Source organism: Microplitis demolitor, chromosome 5, assembly GCF_026212275.2.
Source record: "Microplitis demolitor isolate Queensland-Clemson2020A chromosome 5, iyMicDemo2.1a, whole genome shotgun sequence".
NCBI lineage: Eukaryota > Metazoa > Arthropoda > Insecta > Hymenoptera > Braconidae > Microplitis > Microplitis demolitor.
In genome coordinates this window covers 2,378,115-2,393,418 of record NC_068549.1, presented here as the reverse complement: position 1 = coordinate 2,393,418, position 15,304 = coordinate 2,378,115, and the positions used below count along the sequence as shown (strand labels likewise).

Below are 15,304 nucleotides of genomic sequence, written 5' to 3'. Positions count from 1 at the left end.
TACTTCACTTCCCTGCGAGTTATGGAATTTTTAGCGATATCATTTTTTTTTATGGAGCTAAGGTTCATATTTAAAATTTGAAAAAAAAAATCTAGACAAATATTGTTTCTGTCATTTTTGCTGAGTAATGGGATGAGAATTTTATCAGGATCAGACCCTCAGCCCCTGTTTGCCAGAAAATATATGAAATGTCATACTTTAGTTTGAAAATTAATTTTTCAGTTGATTTTTATAAAAAATGCGACTTATCCAATTTCTTCACTGAAGGAACTTCACTGAAAAAACACATTTTGTTTATTAATATAAATTTTTTTATATATAATAAATATATAGAATGTTTTTTTTTTTATGAAAGACGACTGCGGTTTAAATAATGCATCAATAGTCAAGCACATTTAGGTTTAATATGAAACTATGACACGATTTATGTAAATGGCGCGAAAATTTTATAAAAATTTGAATAATTTTTTAAATTGAAATACTTTTTATAATAAAATACGTTTTCAAATTGTCTACAAAACATGATACTTATTTTATGATATTTTATATTAATATATATTACATATATATGAAAAAGTTTCATAAGTGTGAGAGTAGTTGACAATTAACAATTTTTTGAACGTAAAATAAAATGAAGTAGAATAAAAATAAATAAATGAGTATTTAAAAAATTTAAAAATTTTTACGCGCACTTTTTTAACTTCATTATTTTAATTAATTTATTTATTTATTCAAAATTTATAAATTGTTTCATACCTGCTACATTCACATTTATAAAGTTTCAAGGTTAGTACGAAAATTTAAATGATCCTGAAGTTAGTAGACAGTCAATTTTCAATTTTTTTTTCCAACAAGTCAATTAAAAAAAAAAAAAAAAAAAACTAAAAGTACACATATAGAAAGTTAAAAAAACTATAAATGTATTTTTATGTGAGTGTGAATGTAGCAGTTGTCAATTTTTCAAATTTTAGAACAAATGAATAAAATTCAAAATCCGTACGCGTATTTGTTTAAAATTTCAATATTTCAAATTTATAAATTATCTAATGTCTGCTACACTCACACTTATATTTTTTTTATAATTTATCATTTTGAAAGAAATCCAAAAATTATTAAACCTCAGCTAACTTCAGTATCATAAATTCAAAATGGCTCCCAATAGATCCTGGAGTTACTAGATAATTGACAGTTTTCAATTTTTTCTTTCAACAAATCAATTAAAAAAAAAAAAAAATACAAGTAAAAAATAAAAAAATCTACTGGCGCAATTTTTAAAATAGTTTAACTTTTTGAAAAAAATGTCTAGACATTAGTTAACTTCCGTACTATCTTCCCATTTATTAATGTAGACAATGACGAAGTAAAAAAAAGTGAGTATCTTATACATATCCTCTGCTACTTGCAAAGAGAAAAAGTAAATATAATGTATGCGCATATTGAAAAACCATATAAAAAAAGTAAAAAACCAGACAATTCGTTAGCAAGTATCACACGTTGAGGCATTCTTGCGTCAAGCCATGTCAGGGAGAGTGTCGTGCAACAATGCACGTGAATATGCAGCTCTTTGAGTATTCTGTGGTCATAAGTACACATCATCATGTCGCATCGTCTCCTCAAGACGTGTGATGTTGTCTCAGCAATTGTAAGGGCTCCTGGCTCCTGGCTTCAGAACAAAAAAATTTAATTTACATACATCACCCATCATTATCATCAATTCATCAGCACATATCATTATCATACTCGATACCAAGTATCAGCTATTAAATTACCCGCAAAAATCTCATGTCACCCCGTTTATTCTGATTCGGATTTCATAACACGATCGATTACTGCCTAGTTATTAAATTTTGTTCAATAATAATATTATTTTTCAGATGATTCGCCGATCATGGGACACCTGTATGCCCTGTAGAATATTCCGGGTAAAAAAGATAAATGTACAAGAGAAGGGAGAAGTTAAGAAAAAAAAAATTTAGTGCATCCTGTTTAGGGGTGAGCAAGAAGGAAGAAAGAAAACCGGTATGTCTGGTTGGTCTGGTCCTTGATTTGGAGTGGTATGTAAGTAGCCAAGTGGTTCCTCTATATGATACCATCATCTCCCTTTTCTTTTCCTTCTATATTATATTCTATATTCTTTTCATATATTTACTCATTCACTCGCTCGCTCTATTCCCTTACTTACTCATCGCATGACATTTTATTTTATCATTAATATATTTTTAAAAATGCACTTTTACTTATGTTAATCATCGTGATTTCATCAATGATTTTATCATTGTCACATAGTAAAAGTAATTTAATTCCGTCTGATAGTTGACACTTAACTTATTGATAAGCGTTTACCCGAGTTAATTGTATAAGCAAAGAGTAGAGTAATGAAGCCGGGTAGAGGTAAATAACAATGGATTTACCAACCGAGAATTGAGACGAGGGAAAGTGTTGTCCTACTTCCGTACCGTACGTTTGTTTGCTTGTAGTTTCTTTGTGCCATACACAATATAAGACATTACTCCTGTCCATGTAATACACAACATAAGTCGCGTTTATATCAATCCACTGGATTACTGACACCGCGAATCGCAAGCTGGAGCGCGTACGTCATACATTAAGTACATAGTTGCTTGTGATTGCGCGAGCCAATCATCCGAGTTGATGAAGAGATAAATATATATGTAATTATAATTATTAATAAGAAAAAAAATCAGGATACCGCGGTCATGTTATTATTCGATCGCGAATCTACGTGGATTATTAACTTAATTATTTAGTAGCGGTATGTTATGACATTTGTTTCGCAAGTGATAGGTATAAATAATTTATTTTTGTTGGACTGGTTTATTAATTTTCACAACTCGAATTGTAATGTAATTATCAAATTATTGATACATGAACTGTAGTATGAAAAACATTTTTTACATTTACGGCTCAAGTATTGAACGTAAATAATATTAATTTTAATTATAATAATAATAATATTGCAGTACTTATGACAAAGAAAAATAACTGTACAAGTTATAAATATAAATATTATTAATTTGACATAAATGGGCAATTTAATATTGACACCGTTTAATTAAAAAAAAAAAAAAATGACTTTGGTAGAGCGGGTAATTTTAAAAAATTAATATTTAACAGAAACAATAACTAAATATTGCATTTTAAAATTCGGAGTGACTTCGGATTTTATTTGAATTCGAATTCACTCATTTCGGAGTACAAAAAAAACCGCGTACGGAGTTTCTTTTTAGTGGAGTAATGTTGGAGTTAACTGGGTTTTATTTCTCTGATTCAGAGTTTTAATTTTCAAATAAACTCCCTCTGGATGATACTGAAGTTAATCGAGGTCAAATAATTTTTTATTTTTTTTTAAACAAAAAATTATTAAAAAAATGCGTCTGTAGTTTTTTTAATTTTCTGCATGTGCATTTTTTTAGATTTTTTTTTTTGTAATTAAATTGTTGAAAAAAGAAATTCTAAAATTGTTAATTGTTTGCTAACCAGGATCATCCCTTTGGGAGTAAATTTTACTCCGAGGATTAAGCAAATAAACATCAATTTGCTCCGAATTGACTTCGCATGTACTCCGAAATTTTTTACAGTATAGTAAATTATTGTACACTATTTTATTAAATTTAAATTAATTTAGTTAAAGACTTTCCAAAAAAATATACTTCTTCTTACATTATAATTAACTCTCATTGAAAATATATATATATTTATTTATATATATTGATAGTAATTATTGTTTTTAAAAAAAATAATCAACAACACAAGTCTCGCAGCACGCGCGTGTGAAAATTGACATATCTTGTATGGACGGTATCATTACATATATTATTATATATTTATATTTAAATATAATAATATATAAAATAACTTTCCAAGGATTACTGAGTTTATTTAAAAACAATATTTTGATTGTGCATTTAATGTGTTGGTTTGAAATATTTTCGACTTGTGTGTTATCGGTTTATTTGTTTTATTAATTAACAATCCATTGAAGAACACTGGTATCGTTTCCACCTATTGATACAATACGTGTGTCATCGTGAAGGAATGTAACGTTTGTTACATGACTCGAGTGTCCGCCGTACGTGTATGAAAGTGACTAGAAAATTAAATTTATTATTATTATTTTTCACTAAGCAGCATTCAGCGGTACAGTGATAAAATATCGAGTCTGTGTTACCTTTGGCTGACACGCCGGATAAGAAAATAATCTGACTTTACCAAAGTCATCTCCAGTTGCCAGTAATTTACCCTCCCCACTGCGGCTGCAATTGTTGACGTCCGTACCGTCAGCACCTTCTGGCCAGATTCCTATCGTTTCAAAGGATATCACGCATGTATGTGTTGCCCATTCAATGTCTTTTAAATTTGATGATTGTGGAATTTGTCTGCATACTCCAGGATTCCCTGAATCATAAATAAATAAATAAATTCGAATTATTTTATATAGAAATCTAAGGCAGAGAAATTGTCTAGACAATTGACGTCAATTGACCATCAAAAAGTTGACCGTCATTTTTTGAATTTTGAGTTTTTGCGCCAAATTTATTGTGACTAGAAAATTAGTTTATAAAATAAATTTACTGAATAATTTTTTACCATCACTTTGTAATTAAATAGAAGTCAAGATAAATTTTTAACAAATTGGATGTTATGTTGAGTGATACGAGTTGCAGTTTACTTATAATTACAAGTACTTATATATTTAATATTGTCTAGGAAATTATTTTTTAAAAAATTGACAAAATAATTTTTGACGTCAATTGTCAGTAAATTTCTCAGATTTGACTGAAGTAAAATTAAATAAATACGTACAATATAATAATTCATAATCTCCACTATTACTTCGTAAATATTGACTGTCTACAGACCAATCTAGATGAGTAACAAAACTTGAATGTCCCTAAAAAAATAATTATCAAAAAATCCATTAGTAAAACTTTCAATTATTTACCAGTTGGCTAGTAATTAGTGTTAAAATAATTAGTAATGCTTACCATACATCTACCGACTCTGTTATATTTTTTAGCCGTCTCATTTATTTGATAAATATAAATACAATTATCACGTGAGCCGATAGCTAGTAGAGTACCATCGGGTGAATATCTAGCAACCTGAAGCGCCTCCGAACCATCTGAATGATGGGTATAAAATTCCCTCGACTCGCTGTCAATAACCAGCCATTTACCAGAGACACATCCTACCACCATAACACTGCCATCGGGAGAAAAACAAACGCTCTGAGCCAACTCTCCTATGTCTTTGCTCCAAACGACCGAATGACTGAGACTGTCCCACATCTGGAGAAGTCTGTCATGTCCAGCGGTCGCGAATTGGGGCAAAGTAGGATGTGCAGCAAGACCCCATACCTCTTCAGTGTGACCCAGCATCGCTGGACAGAATCCTATTTCCGTGTCTCCAACTAGAATACAATTTCTCGTAGTGCCGATCAATAATTGCGACCCCCTTCCTTCTGACACTGTTCTTATTCCGCCAAAATGATCTTCAATTTGTGCTCCTTCACCTGTTGGTTGCAAGGAGTTATCCAAGTATAGAATACGACCGTCTTTACCACCTCCGGTGACAATATTTCCGTTCTTCAATACACATATTGAAAATATTGATCCTTCATGTAAACTTTTTACCAACGTAGAAATAGTATTTGTCCCTTAAAAAAAAAATTATCATAATAAATATTTTTAAAAATAAATTACGGCGGGAAAATTTAAAAAAAAATTACCTCGCGCCCATATAATTACATTTCCATTACTATCTCCAGTTAAAACGTCACCATTTTGATTAAACGCCAAACAAGTTACGTATCTTGGCTTCTCCCGGCTCTCAAAAACTCCCATACGTTTATAAAGCATACCGCCATTGTCAAGTGACCAGAATGATACGTGTCCTTTGCCACAGGATACTATTTGGTTGCGTTCCAACGGATGCCACTCTGCGCACACGACCGTGTCCACTGAGCACTGAAATTCAAATAATTATATTAAAGAAACCCGGATGTCTTATTAAATATCCACAATTATACCTTCGTCTCGGTAACTTTGGTACCGCGTTCACCCTTCTGCCAATCCCAAATAGAAATATTGTGATCAGAAGTCTCGTCAATTGCACAAAGAAAACTCCCGCCGTCAGCTTTTGAAAATGACAGGCAACAAATTGATCCGTCGAATTCACCAACGCCAATTACAGTCAGCGTAGCAAGACTTACTGCGTTCCATATTCTTATGTGAGGCTGAAATATTATTATTTTAAATATATATCACATCACTAATTCCAAAACGACTTAGATTTTTATACATTTGTGACTTCAGTCACTGAGTTTAAAACCAAAAGGGCACAGGAAAAAATATATTTTATTTTATACTTTTTCATTAATTTAATTAAAGTATTAAATATAAAAAAATGGAGCAGCGGCCATAAACGCAACCTACCCGTTCTATAAATCGATTGTCCTTGAAAAAAAATTCTACGCCCTTTTGGAATTACTAGCGACACTATTATAATTAAATAAAAAAATAATTACCATCGCATCCCGTTTGTCAGTACCGGCAACTTGTCCAGTAGCGACGACTAATTTATTAGGATGAATGGCAATACATTTAACATCATCAGTATGTCCTAAATAGTGCCTCTGGCAGTGTTCTTCCATATTATAAAGGACGACCACGGATGCGACAAAGTATACAATTTCACCAGTCGGCAAAAGGTGTAAATTACTGCGGCAATCTTTTCCCCGGTATCCATAGACCCAGTCCAGCTTCAATTTACTCTGCGGTGGTGTGTTAACTTTGTGTAGGTCGTAACTATCAACATAGGATGTAGGAACATGGAGGACTATGGGTCTTCCACGCAAATACATTCGCACGGTCCCTTCCGACTCGTTGTACTGCATGTCTCTGGTACTAAATAAAATAACAAATAATTTTCAATTATATTTCATTTATTATTATCTTAATAAACTAGTAGTATATTTTTAGTCACTAACACACTTATTTTTTTTAGTCACAACCGCGACGACTACTGACAGATAATAGTCTCCTACTCTGGTACAATGCGTCAGATGACGTCAGATAATGGCGGACAATTTTTTTTTACAATAAAAAAAATAAGAGATCGTGAGGATTAAAATTTATACGTTACGTAAATATAAGCGCGAACCTTGAAAGCCATAGAATATATATATATATATATATATATATATATATATTTTTTTTATCGAGTTTTTTGTTGCTGACGGGTATCACTGGAACTTGATGTACAAGAAATTACACACGCGAAAGTGTCGGTGGGAATATTGCATGATACCGGAAATAAATAACTTTCTTCGACACCAGCGATGCGCGTACATCAACAATTATAATTATACCACTCAAATTTAAAAATATGTATTTATAATTAATGAGCTAAGTAGGAAATAAATAAATATTCTAGGAAAAATAAAAAAAAGAGTGAGTTTAATAGTGAGAGCACAGAAATGAAATTAATTACCCATGCTTGACGTTGTTCAGGACCGGAGGCTTGAACAGGTTGAACAGTGACTTGGTTGATGTTGATAATCTACAAATTAACGACAATGCAAACGAAAAGCATGCGGTGCTAATGACAGGAGCAGCAAAATAACTAACGTAGTACTAAGTACTGAATAATAAATTACTTATTTATTTATTTGTCAAGCGATTTACTAAAGTAGAGTTGAGTTAATTATTAAAATTACCTGGAGCTGGTTAGGTGAGAATTGTTTGGCGACTGGGGAGAGTGAATAAAGTCTCCGGTTGATGACCAACGTTTCGCGCGTCTCAGACTACTTTGAGGAGGTCCGTTGGATCGGGCGGTAGGCGACCTGCTGATGATGTTTAGTAATTATTGGATGGAATTATTAATTAAAAGTAAGGCAGTACCTGGCAGTGGGTAATGGGGTCGCTCTAGGGCTGGGTGATGGCACAGGGGAGACACTGCTGCTACTGGGACTGTCTGAATGCAATGAATTTGTTGATTGGTAGTGGACTGATCGTCTGAAATAAATTATGAGTATTAGGGTGGGTCAAAAAAAATTTAACAAAGTTTAAACTCTTGCTATTAATATTAAGAGACGTCACCAGGATTTTTCATTTCTTATTCAAATAAGATGGAATAAAAAAATCAAATTTGGAATTTTATAACTCGGCAATGGCTCATTGTAAAGATAAGATGAGGATATACTTTTGTAGAAAGTTGAACGGTCTACAAAAAAAGTCTCTTATAACTTCTTGATAAATTCATCTGTTCAGTTATTGGAGCTCGAAGTCAAATTTATAGGAAATTTCGAGATCTTTTCATTTTTCCAGCGAAACTATCAAACTTATCACAAAATGCCACAGGACCTTTTTTGTAGACAATTTTATTTCCTACAAATTATGTCCTGTAAAGTTTTTTTGAATTCCGCACCGTTTTCTAAATATTTTCATTTTAATGTCAAGATTTGAAATCCATCGGAACTACTTTTTTTAAGAGCTCGACTAAAATTAAAATAACTCGAGAACAATGCAAAAATTTAAAAAACTTTATCAGAGATAATTTGTAGGGAATAAAATTCTTTACAAAAAAGATCCTGTGACATTTTGTGATAAGTCTGATAGTTTCGTCAGAAAAGTAAGAAGATCTAGAAATTTCCCGCAAATTTGACTTCAAGCTCCAATAACTTTTGAACAAAAGCATTTATCAAAAAATGAAGAGACTTTTTTTGTAGAGCATCCAATTTCCTACACAAATATCTCCTCCTAGGTATAAAATTCCAAGCTTAGAATTTTTTAATTCCATATTATTTAAATGGGAAATAAAAAATCCGAAGACGAATGATTTATATATAAATATATATTTATATGAATGTATAAACAATAAAAGCAACCTTTGTGGCAGTTGCGAAGGTGCAGTATAACTAGCAGGTCTTCTAGAATTAACATTTGAATCTCTGACATCCTGACTTGATCCAGAAGACGATGAATTTTTTAGGCACGGTGAATTAGTCTGTCGGTTTCTCATCACATCCTTTTGTACAGAATTTTGTGTCGCTGAAAAATATAATAATATATTTATTTAATCCACAAACTAAATTTTATTACGGATAATACCACGTATAATTATTTTTTTAAAATGGATAGAGAAAGTACCGCCAGCAGATGAGAACGGAAATGGCCTCAACAATCTAATATGTATATATATATACAGTACATGCACGTTCTTAACATAAAAACTTATTTTAGTACAACACTGTCACGAACTTTCCCCTCTAAATAAAATTGACCTTGAAGAGTTTCCTGGTGATGAGTATGAGAACTCTGGTGTACTCAAGTCAAGGTGATTGCTCGATATTTAGTGTTGCTTAAATAAAATACCCACATGTCTAAGAATCATATCAGGAATAAACAAGTCACGCACGTGATTATAATTCCATTGTAGACATTGCTGGATATTTGGGGCAATTGCGCTGGCAAATTCATTCAAGTGATATCGTGCCTTGGCACGATCATTTCTGTACTCTCTGTACTCTATATATATATATTTCAATCCCTATATTGTTTAATAATTCAGACTTAGCTTTGACATGAAAAGTGTATTTTAAAAAAAAATAATTTACCGCTCACCTCTCAAAGATATATGACCGTTTCTCAAAGGCGACGACAACAATCTATCATTCTTTCTATCATGTTTCTCGTCATCTCTCTTGTCACGGTTCTCCAGCTGCGTTATACGTCGTAATGCGTCTGCTAAAGTTGCACGGAGACAGACAATCTCGTCCCTTTGTGCCAAGGACTGTCTCTCGAGGTCTGCTACTCTGCCAAGGAGAGATCCTGTCTCGCATTCCAACATCTCATCTGCAATAAAATAAAAAATATTCATTATTTGAAAATTTAAATTCAAAAAATTCCCGCCTTTTATGAATTCTCAAGTAGGACACTTGCAATGTCAGAAATTTATGTCAAAAAAATTATTTGATTAGAGGATTTGAAAGAAATGACGGCAAATAGTTAATTATAAACGTCATCTAAACGACGTCAATTTTCCTGTGACTTCTAGGACAAATCTGTATGTTTTGTTTTTATAAAAAAATTTGGCTCGGGGACAAAATAAAATTTGTCTTGTCCTTTTTAAGAAATCTTTGACATCTTAAAGCTATCTCTGCTATTTGGGTTACAGTACTCAGTAAAATTGAACCCATCATTGCCAAATAATTTATTAAGGACATTTCCGGTCAGTGCCCGCCCCATTTTTTAAAAATATTCAATTACTCAACTGTCATATCTGTATTCAAAATAAAAAAAAATTACAGTTGTCATCAATTAGGAGTCAAACGAAATTTGAAAATTATAATGATAAAATTGACATAATTTTACTGAAATTTATTTACCACATTTCGAGTGACTTCTAATTGATGACAACTGTCACTAATTTTTTTAAAATTCATCTTTGATTGCTCTAATTGCTTTTTAATTAATTAATCAAATTTTATTACGATTTTGACAGTTAAGTCTTTGAATATTTTTTAAAACTGGAGGGAGACACTGTCCGAAAATTTCCTTAATGCACAAAAAAACAATTGTAATTAAAAAATATAAATTCAAACAACAGGATGTTCAGTTTCAAAATACTCACTCCAAGCCTGATCAGCTTCGTCAATTGTATTCATCATGTCTGTAGACATTTTAAATATTTAAACTCCCCGTGACCTCTTTTGTAATTTAAATCATTTATTTTAAATACTATCGATAACCTCCTTCACTAATCACTAATCACTTTTTTTCAGTCATTTGAACCCGTATTAAATAACTCCATCTATATAAATATTCTTAAAATTTATTTATTTACTAATAAATAAATATATAAAATTATTAATAAATTCACAACCACGTACCCGGCATTTAAATATTTTAATAACGTAATAAATATTTATGCGCTCGGTATTTTATTAACTAATTACTTAATAATTATTCACCGTTACTTTACCAATAATATATACACACATATATCTATATATATTTTTTAAATACTCAACAGCTTACACTTTAAAATACGAAATGACAAAAAATTTTTTAAAATAAAATTTCAATGCCATTAAATTTAAAAATATGTTACGATAACAATATATGAAATATATACATATATAACGTGTTATTTACGGTCAAAAAAAAGTCCTCAGTTTATTTACATTTGTTGTACTGTGATGCGTTTTATTTATTATCGAGTTTCGGGTATAAAAAACAATATATTTAAAATTATCATTAAGTAAATAAATAATTTAAGTGTAAGCGAAGGTAAACAATGACAACGTAAGTTAAAAAACGAGGGTGCGCTTGCAAGAGTGCGCATTCGAACGCATGTGTATTTTCAGAGCCAGTTCTAACGCTACTGTCAGAACAGCTCACATTAAATCGCGTAATAGTCCAGCTGGTTTGGTGGAGACTCGCGATCAATAACGCGTTTAGTTTTGTTGTACAACAGATAATATAATAGTTGAGATTGTTCAGATGACGCGTTACATTGCCTTACACTTTGTCATTTAGATAAGTAATCTCTCAATTAAACTTATTTATTGTTACATAACAGCTTGTAGTTTCATAGATTTGACATCCGTTTGAAGAATTTTGTTTTACTGCGTCTGTATTGATGATCTATGTATTTTTTTTTTTTAATAATATTATTTAGCCAACAATCGAGTCTGCATTTAACGGAAGTCATAATTGTATGTTTCCGGGAGGGCTCAATTCAAATTATTTGAATAATGGATACGGTATACTTTGCTTTGTTAACTCATCCAGCTAATGTATGCGTAATATTGATTATGGAGTTAAATAAATCAAATGTCAAACAATACTGGATATTAATTGCATTTTTAAAATACGAGTTTTAGCTCCCAAGGCTGAGGAATTTGTTTTTATTTTTTAAAATGATTTTTTAAGGAGTGGATGGCTATCGGAAATTTATTTATTGATTTGAATTATTCTTTGATTGAAGAATTTATTAATATTTAAAATATCCGCGGGAATTTAAATTTGAAAAAATTCCCGCGTAATTTTAATTAGGGAGTAGAATAAATCAAACCAGACAATACTAGAAATTTATGACCTTTTTTAATGTAAGAGCTTTCACGGCTGGATATTTTAAATTATAAAAATTTAAAACAAAGTTCACGAGTCGCGAATTAAAGTTTGAAAAAATTCCCGCGTAATTTTAATCATGGAGTAAAATAAATCAAATGTTAGACAATACTAGAAATTTATTGCCTTTTTTAACGCGAGTTAGTTTCCAAGGCTGTGTTTTTATTATTTTTAAAAGGATTTTTAAAGGAGTGTACGGATGTACGGACTCAGTATCTTGGAAATTAATTTCCTTTAAATAATTCTTGTGGCAATTGAAAAAATTCATAAATATTAATAGCTCGTTAATTTTTTAAATTAATTGGTCAAGTAGATTTTAAATTAACTTTGAAAATAAATCGAACAATCGTGAAAAAAATTAAATAATTACTTGGATATTTTTTTTCTTTATAAAAAATGAAATAAAAAGCAGTTTAAACGTAAGGATGTGTCATGGTTGTTATATGCATTGTATATATTTTGAATTATTTAAGTCAATGAGCCGTATCGTATTATTAACACTAAACCGCAGCGTTAATTGCTCACGTCCAAGTATTCTCTGGTCTCTTACTCCTCAATAGTTTGTAAGATCTTTAGTCTGCTGGTAATTTACACTCAAATGATTTTGTCTCGCACCCTTTTGACCGTTTATGGATGAGTTTACGAATGGATACGCAAGACTGAGTTACTCCAAAATCCGACTTGACGGATTTATCTGTTTATCCATCAAACTGACGCGATAACAAAAAAAAAAAAAATAATTAAAATAATGTAGACTTAAATTATAGTTGAATTAAACGGTTGTTTGCAGAACCTTGAGACGTATTTTGAATAAAATATCTGGCGCTCCCATTCCATTGAAAACGAAAATCAAGCGAAAACAATTTATTTATAGTACACATCAAAGCACAGTGTTACGGGCACACTTGACGCTATTAAAGGACTTAAATTCTATTGTTGACGAAACAATCGACGGAGCCGAATCAATTTAACAACACCCACAATTACGATCGTAGTCTAGCCAATAACGTCGACACCAAATTAAGTTAATTGTCTACTTAATTAATTAATAATATAATTGGTGGCAACTTACCCATTTCCTGAGATGAGCTCTGATTGTGCCCGTTTACATGCATCATCCTTGATTGATTTTTACTCATGGCTCTTTAATGCTCATCATCTGTTTCAATATAAATTTATTTATTAAATTATTTAAGAATTTAAAATCAATTACATGTCTAATAATTTTTAGATTTTTTTTTAACCGTAAATTATAAAAAAAAAAAATATTTTAAAAAATTGCACCTGTAGTTTTTTAAATTTTCTATATGTGCATTTTTTAGTTTTTTTTTTTTTTTTTTAATTTTGTGTTGATAAAACAAATCTGAAAATTTTTAATTGTCTGCCAACTTCAGAATCATTTTTTTTTTTTTGCGTAGAATTAAATTTTCTAAAAAACAATTTTCATTGTTGAGTAAACTTCACCCCAGACAACATTCGTGTCTCGAATTTTCAATTAACCACCGAAGGGTTAAATAACTTCCAAGGTTTTAAAGTCCGAGCAAGTTTTAAATAATGAAAAAGTGAAAGAGTAAAATGAAAAGAAAAAAAAAATAAAAACGATAAAGGAAAGTCAGTGGACTTGTTGCTGCAGTATTAGGTATCCAGGGTTGATATAAGGTGTAATATAAAACCAGTAAACATTGACCCAGCATGAACATTACCTTATTGGTTAATAGTCGGTCACCGTTCATCTTACATTATTGTGTCAAGTCCTTAAAAGATTATAATTTAATCCGCGAATTTATTTGTCAGCTATTTACTGGGATTAATTTAAAATTACCTCGCATTATTAATTTCCATCGTCCTCATCTTCATCCTCATAATTGTTATTCACTTTTACGTTACTCAGATAACAAATTAATAGTACGGCTATTAAATTAACATATCATGCTACAGGAATGTACGTTACACATATATACACAAGAAGGTCACTAAACTACAATAAGACGCTGAAGAAATGGTAGGAAATGCATTTGCATATGTCGTTGAGGTGTAGAAATCGCGGAGAGAATGCCTGAATACCGGTATTACTTTTTAACTCTATCTATCAGTATTAAATTATCACCATTAACATCTAGTCCGTTACTTTTTATTTCATTCTTCCACATACTAAATTAAATTAAATTTTTACCGCTCACTAAATTCAAAAACTCCAAAAAACCTGAAACTTAAAATTATAAAACGCAACTTTAAATGATAACAAGATAACGTTATCATTATTGCGCTAATGACAACAGTATTAGATAAAAAAAATTTCTAAAAATATATATGATATAAAGAATTTTGCTTCTTATATTGTTACAATATAGTTAGATATGGTACGAGCATGCAATGCCGTCACGGTTATCGCGATTCCGTGGGAACGGAACTTGGGAACGTGACCCAACACCCAACCTTTGCCTATACAATATATGTACCATCTTATTCTTATACTATTACCCTTTTTTTACTACAAGTACTTACTATTATTCAAAAAAAAAGTATATACATATATACATACATGCTGTTAATTATTTCTCGACAGCAAATCACTACATATATCACTGATATTTACTTTTATATAATTTATTTTCATTGACATTTTTTGGCAGTCTTGCTTACCTTCGATTCATCTGCAAGCTATTGGAGAACTGACCGCATTTGAATTATTTTGAAGACAATTTAAACTGACACTTGATAAATATAACTATCAGTTAATTGATTGATAAATTAATTGATGGATAATTTAAATACAGGAAATATTTATGCGAAACTCAAAAACTTGCGACATGTGAACTGCTAATTCCGCAAGACAGCATTCAATTGTAGTCCGCACTGTGTTTAAATATTTTTATGGAAATTAGTGTATGTTATATATTATATATTAATATATAAAATTGATATTACTGTTTGTAGTGAGTAGTATATAGTGTGTAATTTTTATTGTGTGTATGAACTCAGATCGACAGAGATCAACTGTTCTCAAGCGAGGCCAACAGGTGAGTTGTTGGTGAGTTGTGCCAGCAGGCAACGTTAAGACCCCAGTGACGTCGCGTTCAAATAATTTATCATAAATTTCTCACCTGAAATATAAACCTGGATATTTATTTGTTTTACTGCCGAGCGAT

At 30.9% G+C, this 15,304-nt stretch overlaps 2 protein-coding genes across 11 annotated transcripts in view; one reads left to right on the top strand and one right to left on the bottom strand.

The window, feature by feature from the left end:
• LOC103577190 (putative ankyrin repeat protein RF_0381) overlaps window positions 1-15,304 on the top strand; it is a 45,054-nt gene that overhangs the window by 26,265 nt on the left and 3,485 nt on the right. For 4 of the 5 annotated variants that reach the window (XM_008557740.3, XM_008557741.3, XM_008557738.3 and 1 more), the window contains one exon: window positions 1,875-2,058. In XM_008557740.3, coding sequence (XP_008555962.1) covers window positions 1,936-2,058 — 123 coding nt within the window. In that variant the 5' untranslated portion in view covers window positions 1,875-1,935. Of the gene's footprint in view, window positions 1-1,183; window positions 1,371-1,874; window positions 2,059-15,304 lie in introns of those variants that run through there. The other variant, XM_014441602.2, reaches the window with a different exon arrangement.
• LOC103577191 (echinoderm microtubule-associated protein-like 2) lies at window positions 3,128-15,175 on the bottom strand. Of its 6 annotated transcripts, none has more exons than XM_014441598.2 (14): window positions 14,799-15,175; window positions 13,228-13,314; window positions 9,645-9,875; window positions 8,909-9,071; window positions 7,923-8,036; window positions 7,739-7,867; window positions 7,513-7,581; window positions 6,548-6,926; window positions 6,050-6,256; window positions 5,750-5,987; window positions 5,007-5,677; window positions 4,825-4,912; window positions 4,190-4,416; window positions 3,128-4,108 (listed from the first exon to the last, which is right to left on the bottom strand). In XM_014441598.2, the coding sequence occupies exons 2-14, from the start codon at window positions 13,292-13,294 to the stop codon at window positions 3,983-3,985; spliced, it is 2,709 nt and encodes a 902-aa protein (XP_014297084.1). In that variant the 5' UTR covers window positions 13,295-13,314; window positions 14,799-15,175; the 3' UTR covers window positions 3,128-3,982. The 6 variants fall into 6 exon arrangements, with proteins under 6 accessions (XP_014297084.1, XP_053595096.1, XP_014297086.1 ...); XM_053739121.1 differs by having other exon boundaries at window positions 7,739-7,864; XM_014441600.2 differs by lacking the exon at window positions 14,799-15,175 and adding an exon at window positions 13,978-14,354.